At 39.3% G+C, this 25,350-nt stretch overlaps 1 protein-coding gene across 16 annotated transcripts in view; it reads right to left on the reverse strand.

Annotated features, from left to right (window-relative positions):
• The window catches only part of LOC141506210 (protocadherin gamma-C5-like), a 221,695-nt gene that overhangs the window by 97,352 nt on the left and 98,993 nt on the right, over window positions 1-25,350 (reverse strand). The window contains exon 1 of one of the 16 annotated variants that reach the window (XM_074212769.1): window positions 3,865-7,015. The exons of 11 other annotated variants lie outside the window; for them this stretch is intronic. In XM_074212769.1, the coding sequence (XP_074068870.1) occupies window positions 3,865-6,270 (2,406 nt within the window). In that variant the 5' untranslated portion in view covers window positions 6,271-7,015. 4 more of the 16 variants (XM_074212765.1, XM_074212766.1, XM_074212771.1 and 1 more) reach the window with 4 other exon arrangements.

The following is a 25,350-nucleotide window of genomic DNA, read 5'->3' on the forward strand; positions in this document are numbered from 1 at the left end:
CTGTGGAGCATGATCGTTAATATCCTCAATCGCCACAGTGACATGAAAAATATTTAAGGGATTTTCAACCACAGCTTCCAGTTGCAGTTCGCATACAGATCTTTCCTCACATATCTCCTCCCGGTCTATTCTATCACATACCAACAATTCCCCGCTCTCCTTACTCACGCTAAAATATTCCCTCTCTGCACTCACCCGCAGTTTCCGATTCGGCAGGTCCGGAATCTGCAGTCCCAGGTCCTTGGCGAGTTTCCCCACCACTGACCCTTTTGCCATCTCCTCGGGAATCGTATACCTGATGTGCTCGGAAAGTGCCAGGCAGAACAAAGACGCTAAGAAGGCACAGAATACTTGCAGCTTTTGGATATGTCTGATCTCCGCCGAGTTCCTTCCCATCTTTCTGGCTTCTTTACGTCTTCCCAGCTCTGCCGAGTAGCTCTTTGTATCACCGCTGTAATCCTCCAGAAGTATGCGTCTTAGCCCCAGATATATTCCTTTGGAGTGAGGGTTTCCCAGGACAGGGCTGTGGCGCAGCGAGAGCGAGTGAGTCTCTGCAAGGAAGTCTCTCTTCTGTATATTTTATGACAGTTCAGGAAGTTCCAGGAGCAATCCTGTTTCAATATAATCCCGTACTGGCCGGCAGCGGCGCCCAGAGGTTCATTCTCAAATTGCAGCATTATTTTGCTTCCTAGAAACACTCTTTACATCTCAAGAATATAGTTGTTTTTCTTCCTATAAGAGCTTTGTCTTACAGATATTCAAAAGTTTGAACTCTTTCTTGTGTATTTTCAGGGAACAGAAAAATACAAAAAAATGCCATTGCTTGCTCCACCCACTGACCAGTCCAGTATGGCAATAACTTTAAAATACATTTTGCTGAGGGCACGCAGAGATGGGTAGAGATAGAAAAGGGACTGGCAAGAGGGGACTGATGAAGTTGCCTTCCTGACAGCCATCCACGTGAGATAAGTTTTTTGTTTTTGTTTTAACAGCCAATAGCTATAATTTTATTATAATAAAGACAATGCTATGCATTTATTTTGAAAAAATCCTTTCTCCAATATTGTTTTTAAAAGAAGCATTTTACAAAGCATTTTCAGATATTAGAATACTCTCAGATTCTCACAAGTCAAAGTCAAACTAATTATGATAATTTTTACCAATGGTAATCCAGCTAAAAGAATGTGAGTTAATTTCAGTACTTCTTTTCAAATCTTCCATTAACAAAACTATTACAAAAAGGAACAACTGTCTAGAGATGAGCTATTCTTAATCACTCCAGTGAGCATTATTTTTTAGCTTTGTTCTAATGTTAATGCTTCTTTCCTTAAAAGTCCCAGAAGACACCTAGTATGTCTATGGTTGGTGAAAAGATCTTTACCTCAGTTCAAACACTTGGAGAACACATTTTCATCCTGTTTTGGGTTGGGAGAATTATATTGGAAATAGTAGGGGGGAGAGAATCACAATCCCGAACTGTTTTTTAAGGAAACATTTAAGTCTCCTACAAATTCAGCATTTGGCATTCCGAATTATGATATCAGAATCCTAAAAGAAGTCCAGAGGAAGATACTCTGCTCAGTAAGTATTCTTATGGATTTCAAAATCAAAGCAAAATTAGAAGAACAACAGAAATTGGCAAGACTTAAGAGGTTCAATACTGTAAAGACTATTAACCTTAAACAAATTGAGGAAGTATGGGAAAATGTACCTGTCAGATGTATAGATAAGGGAAGAGTTTAGAATCAAATGAGATAGAAAGGATCATGGGAAGTGAATAATTTTGATTACATGAAAATAGGATTTTGCACAAAGAAAACCAAATGCAGTCAAAATTAGAAAGAAAACAGTAAACTGAGGGAAAATTCACAGTAATTTTCTCTTATAAAAACCTCATTTCTAAAATACACAGGGAAGCAAACCACATTTGTTAAAATATAAGCCATTGCCCAATTGATAAATGATCAGAGGATATGAAAGTCAGTTTTCAGAAGTTAAATTCAAAGCTATGAATACTCACATAAAATATTCTTACTATCGATTAGAGAAAAGCCAATTAAACATCTCTGAGATACCTTTCTCACCTGTCAGATTGGCTAACATGACAGAAAAGGAAAAAGACATGCTGTAAAGAATGTGGAAAAATTAGGACACTAATGTACTATTGTTGGAGTTGTGAACTAGCCCAACCATTCTGGAGAACACTTTGGAACTCTGCCCAAAGGAGTATAAAACTACACATATGGGGCGGCTAGGTGGCACAGTGGATAGAGCACCAGCCCTAGAGTCAGGAGTACCTGAATTCAAATCTGGCCTCAGACACTTAATAATTAACTTTGTGGCCTCGGGCAAGCCACTTAACCCCATCTGCCTTGCAAAATCCTAAAAAAGCAAACAACAACAACAAAAACTACACATAACTTTTGATTCAGCAAGACCACTCCTACCCATAGAGATTAAAAAAAGGGGGAAAGATACATATGAACAAAAATATTTATAGCGGTTCTTTTTTTTTTTGGTGGCAAAGAACTGGAATTTGAAGGGATGCATATCATTAGGGGAATGGCTGAAGAAGTGTATAATTGTGATGTAATACTATAGTGCTATAAGAAATGATGAGCGGGAAGGTTTAAGAAAAACCTGGGAAGACTTACATGAATTGATACAAAGTGAAATGAGAAGCATCAGTAGCATATTGTACACCTCTTAAGAGCAATATTGTAATAAAAATCAACTGTGAAAGGCTTAGCTACTCTGATAAAAGTAACGATGCAAGATAATTCCAAAGGACTGATGATAAAAAAATGCTATCTTTAGAGAACTAATGAACTCCGAGGTGCAGATAAAAACATACTTTTAAAACTATCTATTTCTTAAGAGTTTTTTTGTGTGAATTTTCTTTTGCAACATAGTTAATATGGAAATGTTTGCATACTTCACGTGTAAAATAAATAACAAATTGCTTGCCTTCTGGAGAATGGGGAGGGGAGACGGTGAGAATCTGGCACTCGCTAACTTTTAAATGAATGTTAAAACATTTTTACATGTAATTTGTAAATATTTAAGACATAAATAAAATATATTTAATAAAAATAAAATCTGTGTTGAATTTTTGAAAATATTACAGGCCAATTCCATAAGGTCCCTGGTTTTAAATAGAATATTTTAAAACCATTATTTGATGATGAATCCACTATCCAATCATCAGTAAGACAAGTTCTATTTTTGCTAGAAACATATTTTACTCTACTGTACTTACACTATTCCATCCACTCTCTTTCCTGAACAATACACAACAAATTTCACCTAGGCAATAGAGTATACTACATAAGACCCGGAAGTTATTTTAGGACCCTTAAGGACTTAAGATTCTAATTTCCTTTACCCAGAAGCAAGTCTGAATTGCTCAGAAAAAGGTGAGTCTACCCAGAGTCCAGGAGAGAAATAGCTGATAGCTAAACATCAAAATCTGTAATTTTCTATGACGATTTTCAGACTAAGACAATAAACTTATTGAATTAACAACAACAGCAACAAAATATCAGTCTAAATGCTAATCTTGGGCCTTCTTTAGCAGTATTATATCCAAGCAGAAATAATCAATTATCTACACAAATATAACGGTTCAAATGTAAAAGGCAGTACAAACATGAAGGGCATCACCCAGAATAGAATAAAAAATATTGTAATAATTATTAGTTTAATGATGACAAATAAAAGAATGTTATTTTAGTAACCTATAAATGACCAAACAAAAACATTTCTTAAGTGAGTTATTCCACTTTATGGGAAACTAAAGTGAAAACCAAACATAACAAATAATGAAGATAGAATATAATTATTGATAAGATAAAAGAAACTCACAGAAATGAGAACAGGTTCTCTAGTAGAAAACCTTGAATCCTCTGGAATTGACAAGGGCTCTTTTTTCTCACAACTCTGCTGACTAATTAAAGTATCTGCATAATTGGGTTGGGGAAAAAGCAACTGGCTCTTCCTAGAATCCAAGGTAAGGGAAACTTCATGGCAATAAGTCTGTAGAAAAGCCTGGACCCCATCGAGGTCCGCAAACTGGGAGGGTTGGCCACCAGAGGACTGTAAGAGCTGTGAATTTCGCCAGTTTCTTAACTTGATCACCAATAAAACAATGATGAAGACAAAGAACAGAGAAGACACCAACGACAATGCAATGACAAGATAAAGAGTGAGACTTGCATCTTCCAGATGTACAGATTTTTCCAAATTGGTGAGATCTGAGAGGATCTCGGGGATGCTGTCAGCCAAAACCACTGTGACACTGACAGTGGCAGACAGAGCTGGTTCCCCATTGTCCATGACTGCTACCATTAGATTTTGCTTGAGGGCGTCTTTATCCAGGAAGGCCCTGGTTGTCCTGATCTCCCCTGTGTGCAGACCCACGGAGAAGAGTCCAGGCTCTGTGGCCTTCAGCAAACGGTAGGATAGCCAGGCGTTCTGGCCAGAGTCTGCATCAACCGCTACGACTTTAGTCACCAGATATCCTGGCTCTGCAGAGCGAGGAGCCAACTCCACTCCAGTCGAACCATCTTTTGGGAAGGTTGGGTACAAGATTTCTGGTGCGTTGTCATTCTGATCCAGGAGGAAGAGAGTCAGAGACACATTGCTACTGAGAGGTGGATCGCCCCCGTCCTTGGCTGTTACTTGAAGCTTCAAATCCCGGAATTGTTCATAATCAAAAGATCGCAGAGCATAGAGGATTCCAGTCTCAGAGTTAATAGAGACGTAGGAGGAGAGTGAGGATCCATGGAGAATGTAGTCTGAAATGGAGTAGGTGAGTCGAGCATTCTCTTCAGAGTCGGGGTCACTAGCGGTCACAGAATAAATGGAAGAGCCTCTTGCATTATTTTCAGGGATGTAGACAGAATAGGATGACTGATCAAAACTGGGTGGGTTATCATTGGCATCTTCTACTTGTAAGGGAATGTGAATGTCTGTAGACAACAGTGGAATTCCGTGGTCTTTGGCCGCTACTGTGACATTATACGTGGATATCTGTTCCCGGTCTAAGGCTCTATCAAGTACCAAATTGTAATAATTTGTATAGGATTTTTCTAATTTAAAAGGCAAATGACTAGGAACGGAACACGTGACATGACCGTTATCCCCCGAGTCTCGGTCGTGCACCTTTAAAAGGGCAATAACGGTTCCTGGAGGCGAGTTTTCAGGGACTGAACTAGTGAAAGAAGTGACCCTCACCTCTGGAGCATTGTCGTTCACGTCTAGAACTCTGACCAATACCTTTGCACTAGTCAAAAGACCACCACCATCCTGCCCTTGAATTTCCATTTCATAGATTTTCGATTCTTCATAGTCCAGGGATTCTACAAGTAATAGTTCTCCAGTCCGGGAATCCAGCTGGAAAATCTCTGAAGCTTTGTCGTCGATGTTCCGAAAAGAATAGGTCACTTCCCCATTAATTCCTTCATCCAAATCCGTAGCGTTCACCCGGAGCAGCAGTGTCTCCTTGGGCACGTTCTCCCGAACACTCACGCTGTAAACTGACTGAGTAAACACCGGGGCGTTGTCATTCGCGTCTAAGACCAGCACGCGGATGCGAGCAGTGCCTGAGAGCCCTGGATCTCCCCCATCCGATGCCTTGAGGATGAGGTGATGAACAGATTCCTCCTCCCTGTCCAAGGCCCGTTCCAAAACCAGTTCCGGATATTTGACCCCATCTATTCCAATTAGCACATTCAGAGAGAAGTAACTGTTCTGGCTTAGTTGGTAGCTCTGGAGAGAATTTACACCCACGTCTGGATCCCTCGCACTGGGAAGCCCAAAACGTAAACCTGGTGCTGCATTTTCATTAATTTTTATTTCTACTTCATCTATCCGGAAGCGTGGAGCATTATCATTAATATCAGTCACTTCTACTTCTAAGCCATAAATTTTCACTTTGCCTTCCATCAAAAGCTCCACATTTAAAAGACAGCTGGAAATCCCGAGACAAATTTTCTCTCTATCTATTCTGTCCGCGGTGACTAAACTGCCGCTTCTGACGTTGAGAGCGAAATGCTGCTTACCTCCGGAGACTATGCGGGCTCCGAGCTCCGACAGTTTGCCGGGCTCCAATCCCAGGTCCTTGGCGATGTCACCCACGAAAGAGCCCTTCTCCATCTCCTCAGGAATCGCGTAATGGATCTGCAGGGTTCGGATCTCCCGCAGCGATACCAGGAGACAGTAAAGCAGGATTCCTCCTCTGCAGTCCCAAAGTCTCTGCAGAGAGATCATTACTGCATCGGCTGCTGAATTGTTTGGATTTCCTATTTTTCAAGTTATCTCTGGAGTGGTTCTTATCTCCTCAAGACGTTGGGATCAATGTCATTTACTGGCAGAATGCGAGACTCCAAGTTTTTGATATCAGTCTCCGTGAAAATCAGAAATAAGCGTTTCTGATCTGGGGTTCTTTGTGTTGTGGGAGAAAGGATATAGGCTGGAAGGAGCTCGGCACGTCTTTCTCTTCCTGATTGGTGAACAGCGGCGCCCAGAGCCTTAATCTGTTACTGCATCTTCTTAGATAAATATTACCAAAATATTAATACTGTATGTGACTTTCTTGTTCTTGTCTTACATGCATTTCTTTACACGGAAGGAAAACCGATTGTTCAGGAATGAAGTGTTCAGTTAGTGATGCAAATATAAATGCTCTTTGTAGTTTCTAATTACAATCATCTTTTCCCATTACACACTTGGAATACCAGGGTTTCATTATTAGAAATTCTTAAAAAATGAAAAAAATCAAAGAAGCAACTTAATTGCATTTAAAATGTATTTTCATGAATTGTCATTTCCCAAAATGTCAAATTTCTGTTTTCTCATTTTACTTAAAATTAAGCATTTCCCTAATAATTTTCTGTTTGAAGTTTTAACTTAACCAAAAATGTCGAAGTAGACACTATCAGAATCAGACTATCCTGACTAAAACTAATAATAAGACAATAATAAAACAAGCAACATTTTTGATAATTCTAAAGAGCAAGAAATGGATGATATATATATATATATATATATATATATATATATATAGCAAAGATTAACTATTTCCAAATGTACCATTGCATCAATTCTGCTGACAAAAATTTGTGAGAAATCATAATAGATATAACATTTCCAATATAATTAAAGACTGTTGTCTATGGACATGTTAAACAAGGTTGGTGAGGGTGAAAGTTGTCATATAATTTATCTCATGTCTATATACAGAATTAAGGATGGGAAGATATCATTATGCACCTATAGTATAATGATATCATCCCATCCTTAGTTCTAGATCAAACAACCAAAATAAAGCAATTTTAGGTCAATGCTAGAGTTTCAAGAGTTTGCATGTGATTTTAGGTAAGAAGATGTTAGTGAAATTTGATATGCAAAATAATATTATATTTAGCAGAAGCCTACCTGTGAGAGAGTATTCGAATGACAATTGACATCATCATTTAAATTATTCTTGAATAACATGGAAGCAATATCTGTGTTGAAAAGGCCTGGAGGACATTGGTCAGTTGATTTCAGGTAATTAAATTCTGGATTTCCTGGGTCTGATGCTACACATAGATTGTAAGAATAAGGCAATGTCCCTTCACCATAGTTTGGGGGAACGTTGGACCTAGACTTCGAGCAAAGATCCACTTGGAAACATCCCCATGCTTTAGGATTGGAGGATCTCCGAAGGCGCAGGACAATGGCAAGTATCACTGTCATGAGAAACAGCATAGATATAAGGGCCAGAGCCACTACCAGGTAAAATTGTAGCTCAGACTGGGAATTCGACGTGTCTGAGCGCTCCTCCCTCATCTCAGGCAGTGCCTCCTGCAGGCTGTCTGCAAAAACCAAGTTAAGAGCCACAGTGGCAGACAGAGATGGCTGGCCTCCATCCTGCACTGAGACTAGTAGGCGGTGCCGGGCAGGATCCTTGTCAGTCAAAGCTCGAGCAGTCCTGACCTCTCCTGTTCTCAGCCCCAGGTTGAAAAGCCCGGGATCTGTGGCTTGCAGCACATGGTAGGCCAGCCACGCGTTGTGACCTGAGTCAGCATCCACTGCCACTACCTTTGTGACCAGGTAGCCGGACTCTGCAGAGCGAGGGACCATATCGAAGAGGGCTGAGTTGTCCAGCTCTGTTGGCGGGTAGAGTATTTTGGGGGAGTTGTCATTTAGGTCCAAAATAAACACTTGTAAGGTTACATTGGCTCGGAGGGAGGGGGAACCTGCATCCTGGGCCTGTAGTACCAGTTCGAAGGCACGGACCTGCTCATAGTCGAAGGAACGCTGAGCAAATAAGTCCCCACTGTCACCACCGACTGATACATAGGAAGACACAGGCAGGAGGGCCAAGTCGCTACTGAGAATGGAATAAGACACATGACCATTCTCTTCCAGGTCATCATCTGCAGCTGAGATTTGGGCTATGGAGGCTCCAGAGGGATTGTTTTCAGGGACGTAAACGACGTAAGAAGGTTGGAGAAAAAGGGGAGGATTGTCATTAATGTCCGAAATGTACAGGGAAATGGTTTTGCTGTTGGAGAGAGGGGGATTCCCCTTGTCTGTGGCTGTCACAGTAATGTTATACTCTGGGGTCTGCTCCCGATCCAGGATCCCGTTTGTTAATAATTTATAGTAATTCCTGGAAGAGAATTCTATTTTAAAGGGAATAGTTCCTTCTAGATGACATACAATCTCCCCATTCTCTCCAGCGTCCCTATCATATGTTTTAATTAAAGCAATTACTGTCCCAGACACCGTATCCTCAGGAATAGGACTGGACAAAGACGTTAATGTTATTTCGGGAACATTGTCATTTTCATCCCTAACTTCTAAAACAACTTTACATTGAGTAACCAGAGAGCCCGAGTCCTTGGCTTCAACATCCATCGTGTATACCTTTGTTTCTTCAAAGTCCAGGGTCTGCTTAATAATGATTTCTCCAGTGGTGGGATCCAGTCTAAACTTGTCTAAGATGTCCTTGGTGATTCTCGTGAAGGAGAAGGTGATCTCCGCATTGACCCCCTCATCCTTATCTGTGGCTGTCACTTGCATCACTGAAGATCCGGGGGGCAAGTTCTCTGAGACGCTTGCTCTGTAGACATCGTGACTGAAGATAGGAGGATTATCATTAGCATCCGTGACTCTGATCCTGATCTGAGCAGTGCCTTTTCGGAGGGGATCGCCCCCGTCAACTGCTGTTAAAATCAAATGATGGGAACTCTGAATTTCTCGGTCGAGGGATTTCTCCACCACCATTTCTGGGTATTTGCTCCCATCGGGATTATCTTTCACTCTCAGGGAAAAATAGGGGTTTGAATTTATCTGGTAAAATTGCAAAGAATTGATTCCAACATCGGGATCCTCAGCTGATTCAAGAATTAATCTAGTCCCGGGTGGTACAGACTCACTGATTTCTAAACTTAATTCATTTCGACTAAATTGCGGCTCATGGTCGTTAATATCCTGAATCGTTACAACGACATGGAAGATATTTAAAGGATTTTCCACCACGATTTCTAGTTGTAGTTCACATTCCTGCCTTTTCCTGCATATCTTTTCTCGATCTATTCTATCACTGACCAGCAGATCTCCACTGTCTGCCTTCACAGTAAAGTATTTCTTCTCCCCAGTAACCCGCAGTTTCCGAACCGGCAGATCCGGGGTGTTGAGCCCGAGATCCTTGGCCAGATTCCCCACCACTGACCCTTTCTCCATTTCCTCCGGAATGGAGTAGCGGATCTGTTCGGAAAGCACGCAGCTGAACAAAGAAACCAAGAAGGGAAACAGTACTTGCCTCCTCAGAGTCATTCTCGGTTCTCGGGAGTGGCTCCGCCTTCCTTGGTCTCAGTGATTCCGAGAAACTGTAGTTTAAAATCAACGTTCTAATAGTCCACAGAGAAGGAAAATCGTCCTGTGCTTCCGCTTTTGGCTTGAAAGCTGTTTGTTCGGGGCAAGATCTGCGTAGTAGGAATGCTAAGAGAGTATGCACTAGGTCTCCTCTCGGTTCCCAGACTAAAGACTATGCAGGAAATTTCTTTGCAATAAGTCGCTCAGCCATCTCTCTCCCCATCCTGGCCAACAGCGGCGCTCCGAGGCTTTTTTAGGAACTGCAAAGCTATGTGGATTTCTGGAATCAAATTTTCCTAGCACCAAATTTTATTATTTTAGTCCTTTAGACGGAATGACCTTTAGTTCATTTTCCTTAGCGACAGTTTCAAAAGAGATTTCAAAGTCTTTTCTTTCCAGTTTCCTTATTAAATCCCGAGAGATACTGCTACATCACAAAGCTCTCATTTATACTTTTATCCAAATCCTCTCCAAATTCAGACTCTGCAAAAGAAGTTTTAAAGCACCATTGTTCTGCAATCATTTTGGGTGCAAGAGAACCCTCATTTGACATAAAGCAGGACGCTAAGAAACGCTGAGTAAGTGAACAAACCAAATGTAATCAGCCTGAATCACTCCTTTCAATGTTTATCTTCGAATTTTCCAAAATCATTAAAAAAGAATGAAGGGAGGAAGAACTAACTTACAGGAACAGACCATTTCTTGTCAAGCTCAGAGACTGATTAAAATTTTTCCTGAATTTTTTTCCTTTTTCCTTAGTAAGCAATTTGGGTGAACTTTGACTTTTCTAGGGTGATGTTTACTTTGGTTCAATGTTCTTTGGAACTGGTTCTTTTCTCTGCTCAGAGTTTAGGAAAATGAGCTGGAGATCAAAAAGAGCAAACAAGCTTTCCCCCCTAAAATGTTCCTCCAGGATTACCTTGAACTCTTTTTGAGTGAGTACCAAATATGAAAAAGAAATTAAAAACTCTTGCCCAAATATTTCAATGCTTCAAGGCCTTCACCTCTGTTGATATTTTCTTTAAGTAGGAAGGTTTTTGATTGCTCTACCATTGAAGAGAACTTTTAAGACTTGCCAAAATATTCATCACCTGTTGATGTATCTTTCCAAATTTCAGTTAGTCTAGTCCATTGACAATGGAAGAAATATCTATCACTGGCCTATACTCCAGTTCTTTCTATCTTTATGGCTGTTGTGGTTATTGTTGTTCAGTTGTATCTGATTCTTTGCGACCCTATCTACAAATTGGGGCAAAGATATTGGAGTGTTTTGTCATTTCCTTCTTCAGTGTGTCCTTGTTTTACAGTTGATAATTGAGATTAAATGACTTGATCAGGGTCACACAACTGATAGGAGTCTCAGGCTAGATTTGAATTCAGAATGTGATTCCAAGCCCAGTGCTTTATTCATTGTGCTACCTATTTCTCCCTTCCATTTTTATAGGACCTTCCAAAGTTTGTGTTTTCCTGGCATATTATAGGTTCCAGACACATCTTCACTTCAGATAAGTAATTTATGTTGGATCTTTGACATTCATAATGAAATTAAAGTTTCTAAGGAATCCTATAAGGAAAGCCAAGGTATAATTTGGTAATTGAATTGAGGAAGAGTGAAAGAATCTGCACCATTCCTTTTTTATATCTTTATATATATATATATATATATATATATATATATATATTAGGGTTTTTTGCAAGGCAAATGGGGTTAAGTGGCTTGCTCAAGGCCACACAGCTAGGTAATTATTAAGTGCCTGAGGCTGGATTTGAACTCAGGTACTCCTGACTCCAGGGCTGGTGCTCTATCCACTGTGCCGCCTAGCTGCCCTTGATATATATATATATATATATATATATATACACATACATACATACATATATATAATATACATATTTTTAAAAAAACATCTATTTTTTTCCTATAGGAAGATAACTTCCAAGTGGCATTTGTTTAGGAGACCATAGAGAGGAACTGTAATTTTAGTAAGAATGATGTATTTTGCTCTATGCACTTTTTTAAAATCAACTCCTTATTTTAGAAAATAAGCATTTTTTAAAAAAGGGTGAGTGTATATAGCCTGAAGACTTTGACTCTTGTAATCAAAATATAAAATGTGCCTAGTGTCATTTAGGAAAATTCAGCTCTTGACCTGACCTCATTAGTATGGATTTCTACTCAGCTTAGATAATTACTGGAAGAAACTATTTTTTACAGTAGGATAAGATATCAAATGTAAATGTTATTCATAGGCACCTATATAATTATTATGTATGGCACCAACAAAAATACCAGATGAATGAAGTATATAATGGCACTCTTTTTTTTGCATTTCAAAACATATCAGTTTCAACAAAAGCAAAAAATGGAAGAGGAAACCTTGTCAAATTTCTGTTAACTAGCATAGTACAAACTAAATCAAAGCCAATCCTACTGGATAATGAAGAAACAAGTGTAAAATAGATGAGAAGAAAAACTCACGAGAGCCAAAGGAGGATCATGAATGGAACCCCTCGAATCCTCTGGTACTAAAAACGGTTTCGATTTCTCACAGCTGTGCTGACTTAAGAGGGTATCAGCATAGTTGGGCTGGGGAAATATCAAATGACTCTTCTGAGAGTCGGTGGTGAGAGAAACTTCATGAGAATAAGTCTGGAGAAACGCTTGAACTCCGTCGATGCCCATGAACTGTGAAGCTGGAACACCCCCTAAATGGTCACTACCTGATCCTATGAGCTGGGAGTTCCGCCATTTCCATATCCTGAGTGCCAGCACAACAATGATGAAGGCAAAAAACAAGGAGGAAACTGAAGCTACAGCAATGACTAGGTAAAGTGTGAGGCTAGAATCTTCGAGATCGGAGGAGGTTTCCTGGCTAAGATCTGAGAGGATTTCTGGGATGCTATCGGCCAAAGCCACTGTGACAACGATAGTGGTAGACAGAGGCGGGTCCCCTTTGTCAGAGACCACCACCACCAGGCTCTGTTTGAGAGCATCTTTGTCCATGAAAGCCCTGGCAGTTCTGATTTCTCCAGTGTGTAGACCCACAGAGAAGAGCCCAGGTTCTGTAACTTTGAGGAGATGGTAGAATAGCCAGGCATTCTGGCCAGAGTCTCCATCCACTGCCACCACCTTGGTCACCAGGTAACCTGGCTCTGCAGATCGAGGGGCCAACTCCACTCCTGTGGAGCCATCGGTGGGCAAGGCAGGATACAGAATTTCTGGGGCGTTGTCATTTTGATCCAGAATGAATAGAGTCAGAGACACATTGCTGCTGAGAGATGGGTTCCCTGAGTCTCGAGCTGTTACTCGTAGTTGCAAGTCCCGGAACTGTTCATAATCAAAAGAGCGCAAAGCATAGATGATGCCATTCTCGGAATTAATAGAGATATATGAGGATAAAGGGACCTCTTGGAAAATGTCCTCTTCAATAGAATAGGTGACATGGGAGTTCTCCTCGATGTCTGGATCACAGGCGCTCACAGAATAAATGGAAGCCCCTCTAATGTTATTCTCCTCGATGTAGGCAGAGTAGGAAGCCTGACCGAAGATGGGAGGGTTGTCGTTCGTGTCTGCCACCTGTAGGAAGATCCAGGTGTCTATGGACAGGGGCGGAGTTCCCTGATCTATAGCTGTTACGGTGATATTGTACGCAGAAACTTTCTCTCTATCTAGGACTCTCTCTGTCACCAAACGATGATAACTGTCAATTGACTTTTCAAGTTTAAAAGGAAGATTCTCCGAGACAGAACACGTGACAAAGCCATTCTCTCCCGAGTCTCGGTCATGTACGTTTAAAAGGGCAATGATAGTTCCTGGAGGTGAATTTTCTGTCACTGGGCTAAATAGAGAAGTGATAGTCACTTCTGGACTATTGTCATTTAAATCTAAGACAGTAACCAGTACTTTAGCTCTTGCTAAAAAACCATCGCCGTCCTCAGCTTGTATTTCTATTTCATAGAAGTTCGATTTCTCATAATCTAGATCTCCAGTTGTTGTTATTTCCCCAGTTTTTGCATTAACGTGAAATATCTGTAATTTTTTTTCATTCTGTCTCCGGAATGAATAGGTCACTTCCCCATTGACTCCCTCATCTGGATCAGTAGCATTCACTGTGAGCAGAAGTGTCCCCCTCGGCACGTTCTCCGGGATACTCATGCTGTACAAAGATTGAGTAAAAACCGGCGCGTTGTCATTCGCATCGAGGACAGTCACGCGGACTTGAACTGTGCCAGAATGCACTGGATCTCCCCCATCCGAGGCGGTGAGGATGAGGTGGTGAACAGATTTCTCTTCCCGGTCCAGGGCTCGCTCTAACACCAACTCTGGGTATTTGGCCCCGTCAGCTCGGCTTTGCACAAGCAGAGAGAAGTGTTGATTAGAGCTCAGCTCATAGCCCTGGAGGGAATTCATCCCCACATCCGGATCAAATGCTTCCGGAAGAGGAAATCGCATTCCCGGTGCTGCGGCTTCAGTGATTTTAACTTCTACTTGCCCTATCTGGAATTTCGGCACATTATCATTAACATCTGTTATTTCCACTTCTACTGCAAAGAGTTTTACTTTATCCTCCACCAACACATTGAAATTCAGCCGGCATTGGGTGCTCTGAGTGCAGAGCTCCTCCCTGTCTATTCTGTCCGCGGTGACTAGGCTGCCGCTTCTGATATTCAGAGCAAAATGCTGCTTCTTACCTCGGGAGACGATCCGGACTCCGCGCTCCTCCAGCTCCCACGACTCCAGCCCCAGGTCCTTGGCCACATCACCCACGAAAGAGCCCTTCTCCATCTCCTCGGGCACCGAGTAGCGGATCTGCGTGGCCTCCGTATTCCCCAAGATCCCCAGGAGAAAACAAAACAGGACTCGCCATCTGCAGTCCCGGCGCCTCTGAAAAGGAGCCATCGCTATCAGGTTTTCCAGTAATGCAGACTGTGTCTAGATCACTTCTTGTATCCTCTGTATCGCAAGCTATCGGCATCCAAAGGTTGAGTCCAGAGCTTGGAGGTGGCAGGGGCTGAGTCTCTGTGTCGTCCCAGACTATGTATGTCTGAAATGTCGGGGCTTTGTGCTTTAAGAGTTGTGGGTAGTGCTGGAGCTCTCCATGTAATTCTTTTCCTGACTGGTGAACAGCGGCGCCCAGAGTCCTAACCAATTACTACAACTCGTGCACACATTGTTGGAAAGAAAAGGAAAACGACCCAACTTTTATTGTATACATTATGTCTTGCTTCATAACACGATTCCTCATTCTCTTATTATTTTCTCTAGGAAGTTACCATTTTATTTTTGCGGCGGAGCGGAGGACAAAAGGAGATAAAGTTCTATGGTACAATTAAATGTTAAATTCCAATAAAATATTTATTTGGTTCCAATTTAAACTGTAAAGTTCTATCCACATTTGGCAGATTTTCATGAATGACTTTGGTAAGCGAGTTCTTTGTTCCTCCTATTTCAAAACGAAGGGAATACTTTTACTTTACTTTCCGTCTCTTTCAGAAATAGTAATTTATTAAATATTTCAACACTTTTTAGGGCCTTTGGTTTTAGTATGAGTATCTAAAAGAATACAGCTCTTCTTAAATGTACAACAGTACAGGTTTGTATTTTAGGATTTCATTTAACTAGCGTTGTCCTATATTAATATAATCTGGAGAATAATTTTGCTATGACTGTCCTTTTTATTTTCTTTCTAAAATAATTTTCAGATGAAAATAAAACCTTTTTCCCCTTGTAAACTGGAATTTTCTTTGAGAGACACAATCTGGAAGATGACTAAAATAATTTACCAGACCTGTCACTGCATTTGCTATAGGTAACTTCCTTTATCACAGCTGTTTTGCAAATTATAGTCTTAGTGAGTTGCCTGGAAGCACTAAGAGGTTACACATTACGTATAGGTCAGAGGCAGAATTTGAATTTATGTCTTCCATAATCTGAGATCATCTTACGATGGTACCTTTTTTAAATGCATTCTTATTGGTAGTTCATATTATGAGTCATCAAATTAACTGGATTCAACAATTCAATTGAGGACTACAAGTCACATAAATTAGATATTTGCACATGAAATTTGTAATGTAAGTATTTGATATTCTGAATGACTTTCTGAAAAAAGTAGGGAAGGAATTCTTGGGATTACTATGATGATATAAGAAATATAAGATATCAATAAAACATTTTTTACCGTTTAAAAGGAGGGGGGAAAACTAGGTATCCCAAAACTCTGTTGCCTGTATTAATTGTATAATGCAGATTTTGTATTTTCCATTGAGATGATTATTATAAATCTGTCTTCTATTTTTAGGCAGTTCTTAAGAAAGTAAAGAGTTGTAATTTTTGCTAAGCACACTGAGCAAAAAATCTAATTAAATGAAGGTAAAGGATGGTTTCGGGTCTATATTATAAATGAAGAGAGCAAGTATGATCAGAATTAATCTAATCCCAGGGGTTTAAGTTACAAGAGTGTTTTTTTTAAAATCCAGTTGTGGAATTAAAGAAAATGGATTGTGAAGGTACGGAGCTGTACAAATGGATAGAAACATAATAATTCTTATTTCCTTCATAGAAATGTTTCCCTCTAGCAGCTAAGTAAAATCGAGGATAGAAAGAAGATTGATTTTGGCTCAGAGAAAAGTCGAAGTGAGTTTTGCATGGAGTAAATTTGAAGAACAATAAGTTGTCATAGATTCAGCAAGTGAGAACAAGAAACAAAGTGTCTCCTTCTGAAGTTACCGTAAGGATAGAAAGGTATAGGAACTAAAGAGAAGAAAGATACTTAATCACATCTTAGTGTTTTCCTTAACCCTTTCCTACTCCCACAATCTGGATAGATATATATTTGCTTTAAAATAACTAACTCAGCATTAAAAAGGTTTGTTGATTCTAGGAGAAGGGAGCCACCCTTCAGGATCTCAGGGAAAGTATTACTACTTTTCTTGAATTCATTAAATTACTCATGCCCTAAGCAGAACCAGAAGAACATTGTACACCCTAATAGCAACATGGGGTTGATGATCAACCTTAATGGACTTGCTCATTCCATCAGTGCAAGAATCACAATTTTGGGGTATCTGCGATGGAGAATGCCATCTGTATCCAGAGAAAGAATTGTAGAGTTTAAACAAAGTCCAAAGACTATTACCTTTAATTAAGAAAAACCCGTTATCCTATTATGTAATTTTGCTATCTCCTATACTTCATCTTTCTTCCTTAAGGATATGATTTCTCTTTCATCAGATTTAACTTAGATCGATGTATATCATGGAAACAATGTAAAGACTAACAGACTGCCTTCTGTGGGGGGTGGGAAGTGAGATTGGGGTAAACTGTAAAATTCAAAATAAATAAAATTTTAAAAATAACTCATACCCTAATATGTATATAAGTAGTCATTCTCATGATGATGTCGATATTTGTCATTCCTTCTTCAAGAAGACCATAACATCACGGAGGTGATGTCATGTCAAACACATCAATTGGATTTGAGTGAGGGGATATTATGCTAATTCACCACCTCACTTTCTCCTCCAGGACTATCTGGGTCTAGTGAACTGGACAGATATGAAACAGAACGACTTGGAGATGGCCCTGGATGCGAGGCAATCAGGATTAAGTCTCTTGCCCAAGGTCACATAGCTAGTGAGTATCAAGTGTCTGAGACTGAATTCGAACTCTCGTCCTCCCAACTCCAATTGCCACACTGTGTATATAAAATAAGTGCATAGTTTTGGTCAGGAGAATAAAACATTTTGAAGATTGAAATGACAAATGGGATTACTAGATCACAGCTTTATGATAAGCTACCTAAAATGAGTTGCAAGCTATGGTAATAATATGTATATTTGAGGAAATGTGGAAATTGAATACAGCCATGAAAAAAGACAGTCAAATGGAAAAAAGAAAAAAAAATCAAATTAAAGCTCACCATAACTAGAGTCCCAGGGTAGGAAGTTGAATCACTGACGCCAAAAGGTGGATATGGAGATTGAGATGAATCAAAGGAAAGGAGATCCTGTCCTGGATTTAAGGGATCATTGCATTTGGGGACATTAAATGCTGTCTTTCCCTGGTCCATGGTCACACAGAGATTGTAGGAGTAAGGCAAAGTACCTTCACTGTAATTTGTGGGAAATCCAGGTCCAGGCTTAGAGCAAAGATTTGACTGCAAACAACCCCATACTTTGAGACTGGAGGATTTTCGAAGGCGTAGTGTGATGGCCAGAATTACCGTGACGAGAAATAGCACTGATATTAGAGCCAAAGCTATTACCAAGTAAAACTGTAACTCAGATCGAAGGTCTAATGTATCAGAGTGCTCTTCTTTCATCTCAGGCAACGCTTCCTGAAGGCTGTCTGCAAAGACCAGGTGCAGAACTACTGTGGCGGACAAAGGGGGCTGTCCCCCGTCCTGCACTGCGACCAGAAGTCGGTGACGCGTAGAGTCTCGTTCAGTTAAAACCCGCGTGGTCCGGACCTCGCCTGTTCGCAGTCCCAGACTGAAGAGCCCTGGATCCGTGGCCTGCAATACGTGATAGGCCAGCCAGGCATTGTGACCCGAGTCTGCATCTACTGCCACTACCTTGGTGACTAGGTAGTCAGGCTCAGCTGAGAGAGGGACCATATCGAAGAGGGCTGAATTGTCTGGGCCCAAGGTAGGATAGAGGATATTTGGAGCGTTGTCATTTCGATCCACTATGAACACTTGTAGGGTAACATTGGCACAGAGGGTCGGAGAGCCTGAATCACAGGCCTGAAGAAGCAACTCGAAGGTCCTGACCTGCTCATAGTCGAAGGAGCGCTGAGCGAAAATGTCCCCGTTGTGACTACTGATAGATACATAGGAAGATCGAGGCACAGGAGCTAGGTCACTGCCGATGATGGAATAGGACACCCGACCATTCTCCTGTAGGTCCCGGTCAGAGGCAGAGGCTCTAGCAATGGAGGCTCCAGAAGGGTTGTTCTCAGGGACATAGACGACATAAGAAGGGACTAGGAAAACAGGAGGGTTATCATTAATGTCACCAATAACCACGGTGAGAATTTTGCTGGTGGATAGAAAGGGGTTTCCTTTGTCTATTGCTATCACCGTGATGTTATATTCTGGCATCTGTTCTCTGTCCAGGGGCCCATCTGTCATTAATTTGTAAGAGTTTTTTGAAGACGACGATATTTTAAATGGGACATTACCTTTTATTTTACAAGAGACCTCTCCATTGTCCCCAGAATCTTTATCACGTGTTTTAATCATTGCAATCACGGTGCTGGGCAAAATGTCCTCTGGAATTACAGAGGGTACGGATTGTATTATAATCTCTGGAGCATTGTCATTTATGTCTAAAATTTCAATTTCCACTGTGCACTGTGTAACCAGTCCACCTCCATCCCTTGCTTCTACCACCAATGAGTAGTCTTTGTTTGTTTCAAAATCAATACTCTCTGCAGTTGTAATTTCCCCGCTATTAACATCCAGATCAAATACATGCCTGTAGTCTTGACCAGTGCTTTGGAAAGAGAAGGTGATTTCTGCATTGACCAACTCATCTTTGTCTGTGGCCGTCACTTGCAGCACGGAGGAGCCCCGGGGCAAGTTCTCTGGAAGTTTGACTCTGTAGACGTCCTGGCTAAAGACAGGGGCATTATCATTAGCATCTGTGACCTTGATCCGGATCTGAGCAGTGCTGCTTCGTGCAGGATCTCCACCATCCACAGCAGTCAGGAACAATTGAAGGTAACTCTGGCTCTCCCGATCCAGGGACTTCTCTAATACCAGTTCTGGGTATTTATTGCCATCTTTATTTTGTTTATTCACTAGTGAAAAATCAGTGTTGAGACTGAGTTGGTACTTTTGAAGAGAGTTCATGCCTACATCTGCATCCTGTGCTGATACAAGGATAAATCTGGCCCCAGGCAGTGTAGATTCACTTATTTTCAAATCAAAGGTATCTTGACTGAATTGTGGTGAATGGTCATTAATATCCTCTATCTCCACAGTTATGTGAAAAAAATTTAGTGGATTTTCAGCGACTATTTCGAAATCGAGGGCACACACAGGCTTCTTCCCGCATAGCTGCTCTCGGTCTATTCTCTCTCTGATCACTAGTTCCCCGCTCTCCGAGTTTACAGTAAAGTATTCTCTCTCTCCACTAACCCGAAGTTTCCGAAACCGCAAGTCCCGGACCTCCAGTCCCAGATCCTTAGAGAGGTTCCCAACCACAGACCCTTTCACCATTTCTTCTGGAATAGAATAGCGGGTTTGCTCCGCAAGTGTTAGACAGAACAAAGACACCAAGAAGAGAAACAGTACCTGAAGCTTCAGTACTCTGCCCGTCTGGTTTTCCATTCTTCTTTCTCAGCTTTCTTTTCAACTCAGGGAAGTCTAGTTTCTCGATTTCAATTGTCACTGGGATCCGAAGAATGTCTGCGACTAAGGGTGAGTACCCTTACTCTGTGTGGCATGAATCCATGCAGGTTCTCGAGTGTAATTAGCGCCAGGGACTGCCTGCCGGCTCTTCTCTAAGTCGAGATCCCAGTGACTGTGCGGAGACTCGCCCAACAGGAAGCTGTAACAAATGGATGTTTCAGCTCTGCCTCTATGCTGTCGGACAGCGGCGCTCAGAGTTCTTGGTGGAAACTGCAGCATATCCAGCTAAATTTTTTTCCCCGCTTCTCCTCAATGTAGCAATTTCAATGTTTTAAAAGATCAAATTCCCTAATTTTGTCTCAACATTTTTTTTTTACTCTTTCCAGAGCATCAGAAGGGTCACCAGTATTTTTTCTTTTCTTTCTTTTTCCGATAAGGAGCCTCTGGTTCCAGCTACAATACATTTCACTGATTTTTGCCTTTGAGCATATTCACCATTTCTACTTTAATTCCACACAGAAATAACACACATTTATTGTAGTACATCACCACGGACGAAATATCATAGGAAGCTGGGTAACACAGTTAAATTGAAAATCATAGTAGATAATGATAGGCTCAAATGATGTTTCAAGAACAAAGCAACTATGACTGAGCAAAAAAACTCTCAAAAAACTCTTAAAGGGAAATATTAATACATTGAGTTCACAAAGTTGTGAGGCTCCAAGAAAAGCATTCTAGTGTTTCTATACTGATTCCCATATTTCACTATCTCTCAATTGTTCTCGGTTAAAAAAAGATTCTCTCCATGTTTGAATGTGTGATTTTAGTTGTCACTGGGATAATCAAATTTCTAATATTTCCTAATCCTTACATCAATTCTACAATATTTAACAATAGGAAGGCACCGAACTTTTCCAAGCTCCTAATAAAACTTTTATGCATGGTGGAATGAGTTCACTAAAGAAGAACTCAATTGTTTTTACACGCAAATTATCAGAAGGCCCACAAAACTGTGTTCTTTTTGAGATCATAAGGATAATGAATAAATTAAAAGCAATTCCTATTATGTTAGCTATTGAATTACCTGCCAATACTGTATGAAAACACAATAGATAGTATCATGATTTGACTCCTATTTTCATTTATTTGAAGTCAAATCAATTTACTGATTTATTCAGTTAATCACTTTATTGTTTGGAAATCATGTATATACAGTGTATCTCAAAGTTAACACTACAAAGTGTAGCAAAAACATCAAACCTTTTTAATAGCATCATGTATATAATTGACAAGATATAATCAAGCACATTTATTATTATTTTGGATTTTTGTAAAGAAATGGGGTTAAATGACTTGCCCAAGGTCACAGAACTAAGTAGACATTTAAGTGTCTGACGTTGGGTTTGAACTCAGGTCCTTCTCACTCCAGGGCCGGTGCTTTTATCTACTATACCACCTAGCTACCCCTAAAGCACGCATATTAAATATACTATTTTCTTAGAAAATTAAGTGAATCAACTTTAGGTGTCAATAAACTATTTCTTTTCTCGGCCAATTTTTCACTTTTGTTTGACCAAATATAACAATGGTTTTTTTAAATATCTATTCAAATCAGCACCCTACTCTAATACTGACACATACCATACACTGATAACACAGCATCTATGAGAAACTGAGATGTAAATGATATACAATTGCTTACTTTTGAGAAGCCTTAGAATACTAATGAAGAATTTCCAAATAGCATTGTACCAATTCTAAGACCAAGGATATTCTTTAGATCTATCCCTAAGTTTCTACTTAATAGCCTGGGAATTTTCTCAGATGCTTCTAACTTCCTGCAGCATTGCAATCAGAATTATACTCAGAAAAAAGATAGACAAATCACCTTTCATTCCTCATCTAAAAAATCAGCTGTAAAATGTACAACAGGTAGGTTAAGCATTTGCTTCTTAAATGAATGAGTAATCAAGCAGGTTTATGAACACATTCAATCGCCCATCAATTGCCAAAGATCCTACCTATGATCATGTAGGATTTATAGTAGTAATGCAGGGCTTTATGAAAACTATAGGCATAATTTACTACATCAACAACAAAAACCATATGATTATTTAAATAGTTTTTGCCAAAATACCCATTCCTATTAGAAACACAGAAACAAATGGAGCTTTTCTTAAAATTACAGACAGTATTTATCTAAGACTGAGAGCAAGCATTATCTGTAATGAGGATAAACAAAAAGCCTTCTCAGTAAGATCAGACATGAAGTGAGGATGTCCATTATCACCTTTATTGTTCAGTATTGTACTAAAAACGTTAGGTATAGCAATAAGACAAGAAGGAAATTTGAAGGAATAAGAACATGTAAAAAAGAAACAAAGTTATCACTCTTTGCCATTGATATACTGGCATACTTAAAGAGCCACAGAAAAATCTAATTGAAACAATGAACTTAGGCAACGTTGTAGAATAGAAATTAATAATTATCAATCAAACCCAGAAGGGAGAGAAATAGAAATTTCTTTTAAAAATAACTAAAGGCACTCTAAATTACTTGGAAGTCAACCTGTCAAGACTCACTCAGGAACTATATGAACATGATTACAAAACATTTTACACACAAAGAAAGAGCTAATCAATTGGAGAAATACTAATTATTCAGGTAATTAGTCATTATACTGTGCTGATATAATAAAATGACCTACCTAATTTAATTTACTTCTCATAACAATCACATAACCAAAGAGTCATTTTATGGTGCTAGAAGAAGTATTTGCAAAAGACTCACTGAAAGTCAAGAATTATCAAGGGAATATTGGAAAAAAGAAGGAAGGTCTAGCAGTACCATATTGCAAAGTGATGATCATGAAAACAATCTAGTACTCTCTAAGAAACAGAATGATTAATAAATGAAATAGATTACACAATACACAGAAATAAATGATGATAGTAATCTGGAGTTTGGAAAACCAAAGATTCAGGCTCTGAGCAAAAGATTCATCAAAAGTCACTGGGAAAACTGGAAAGCATTTTGGCAGAAATTAGGGATAGACCAACATTTCATACACCAAGATCAGATCAAAATTAGATACAAGATTCAGATATAAAGGATGACATAAGCAATTTAGGGAAGCATGGGAAAAATTATCTGTCAGCTCTTTGGATAAGGGAAGATTTTATAACCAAACAGGAAATAAAGAGGATTATGGAATGCAAAGTGCATAATTCTGATTACATTAAATTAAAAAAGATTTTGCACAAATAAAACCAAATGCAATCAAATTAGAAGGAAAACAAGAAACAGAGAAAATATTTTTAAAGCAAATTTATTTGATAAAGCCTTCATTTTTCAAATATATATATATCCATGTTAAATTAATAAAAATAAGAACCATTCCTCTTTTGATAAATGATCCAAGGATCTAAATGGGAGTTTTCAGAAGAAATTAAAGCTATCAATTAGATTAGAGTAATGCAAATTAAAATAACTCTTACACCTATCAGTTTGGCTAATATGACAAAAATGGAAAAGACAAATGATAGAGGAGTTCTGGAAAAAATAGGTAATTAAAACATTGTTGATGGACTGTGAATTAGTCTAACAATTCTGGAGAACAATTTGGTGCTATGCCTAAAGGGATAGTTAACTGTGCACATATGTTGATTCAGCAAGAACACTATTAGGTCTGCCATCTAAAGAAATTTTAAAAGGGGGGAGGAGGAACTATACGTAAAACAATATTCATAGTAGTTCTTTTTGGGATAGTAAATAATTGGAAAAAGAGGGGATGCTCATGCATTGGTGAATGACTGAACAAGTTGTGGTATATTATTATGTTAGAGTATTATTGTACTGTAAGAAATGACAAGAGGAATGACTTGAGAAAAGATTAAGAAGACATATGAAATGATTCAATGTGAAGTAAGCAGAATCAGATCATTTGAGAACAGTAACAGCAATACTGTAACAATGATCAACTGTAAAAGACCTAGAAATTCTGATCAATACTGTGATTCACAATTCCAAAGGACTAATGATGAAAAATGCTTTTCACCTCTAGAGATCTGAATGAAGATTAAAGTATATTTTTCCACTTTATTTTTCTTGCTTTTGGGAGATGCAACATGGTTAATATAAATATGTTTTTCATGATTTCATTTGCTTAGTATCATTTTGTTTGCTTTTTCAGTGAAAGGGGCAGAAGAGGAAGAGGCTTGAGAATTCAAAAGAAAAATAAATGTCAAAAAATCACTCATTCATTTAAATAAATGTTTATGATAACGAAGAATTCAAAGAGTAAGGGAAAACATGCACTGCTGCAAAATAAAGTAACCAGAACCAGGAATACACTATCCACAATGACTATTACAAAAATAGATGGAAATATCAAAATAAAAGGAGAAACTAAATGCTATCAGTAAAGGGACCAAATCTTGCCCTAGAGAAGAATTGAAAAAATGTGACTCCCTTTTTTGCAGAGATTATGGGTATGAGATATTGCATGAATGGTTGATCGGTATTCAGTTATTACCTTCTTTTTGACCTTTGTCGTGAAGGATCATTTGCTAGGAAACAATGGGGGAAAGAATATATTTTTATGAACAAATGTGATGTAAAAAGATTTCAATAAAATGAAAATAAAATAACATTTAAATAGTCAAAGTATAGGATTAAAAACATGGAAAAGGTCTCATTCCAAGCTACTAAAACCATAAAAAAAAGCCATCCTATGCAGCTCTTTTCAGCAGTTCAAGGACAAATTCTAAGAAACCTGTTTTTTGGAAAATGCCATACATGTCCAGAGGAAAAAATCAATGAAGTCTGAATGCAGAGCAAAGTATACTACATTCATTTTTTAAAAAGTACTTCTATGCTTTTTTTTCTTTCTTTCTCATGATCTCCCCCCCCCCCCCCGGCTTAGTCCTAATTCCTCTTTCGCCAGATAACTAATATGGAAATATATAAACACGATTGTACATGTACAACTTTTACCAGAATCTTCACTGCCATGAGAAGGGGGAAGGAAAGGAAGGGTGGTAGAAAAATGGGAAACTCATAAAAACTTGCAAATCGATGAACAAAACTGCCTTTGCATGTGATTTGAAAAAATGAAATAAG

This window comes from Macrotis lagotis, chromosome 1 (assembly GCF_037893015.1).
Source record: "Macrotis lagotis isolate mMagLag1 chromosome 1, bilby.v1.9.chrom.fasta, whole genome shotgun sequence".
NCBI classification, from domain to species: Eukaryota; Metazoa; Chordata; class Mammalia; order Peramelemorphia; family Peramelidae; genus Macrotis; species Macrotis lagotis.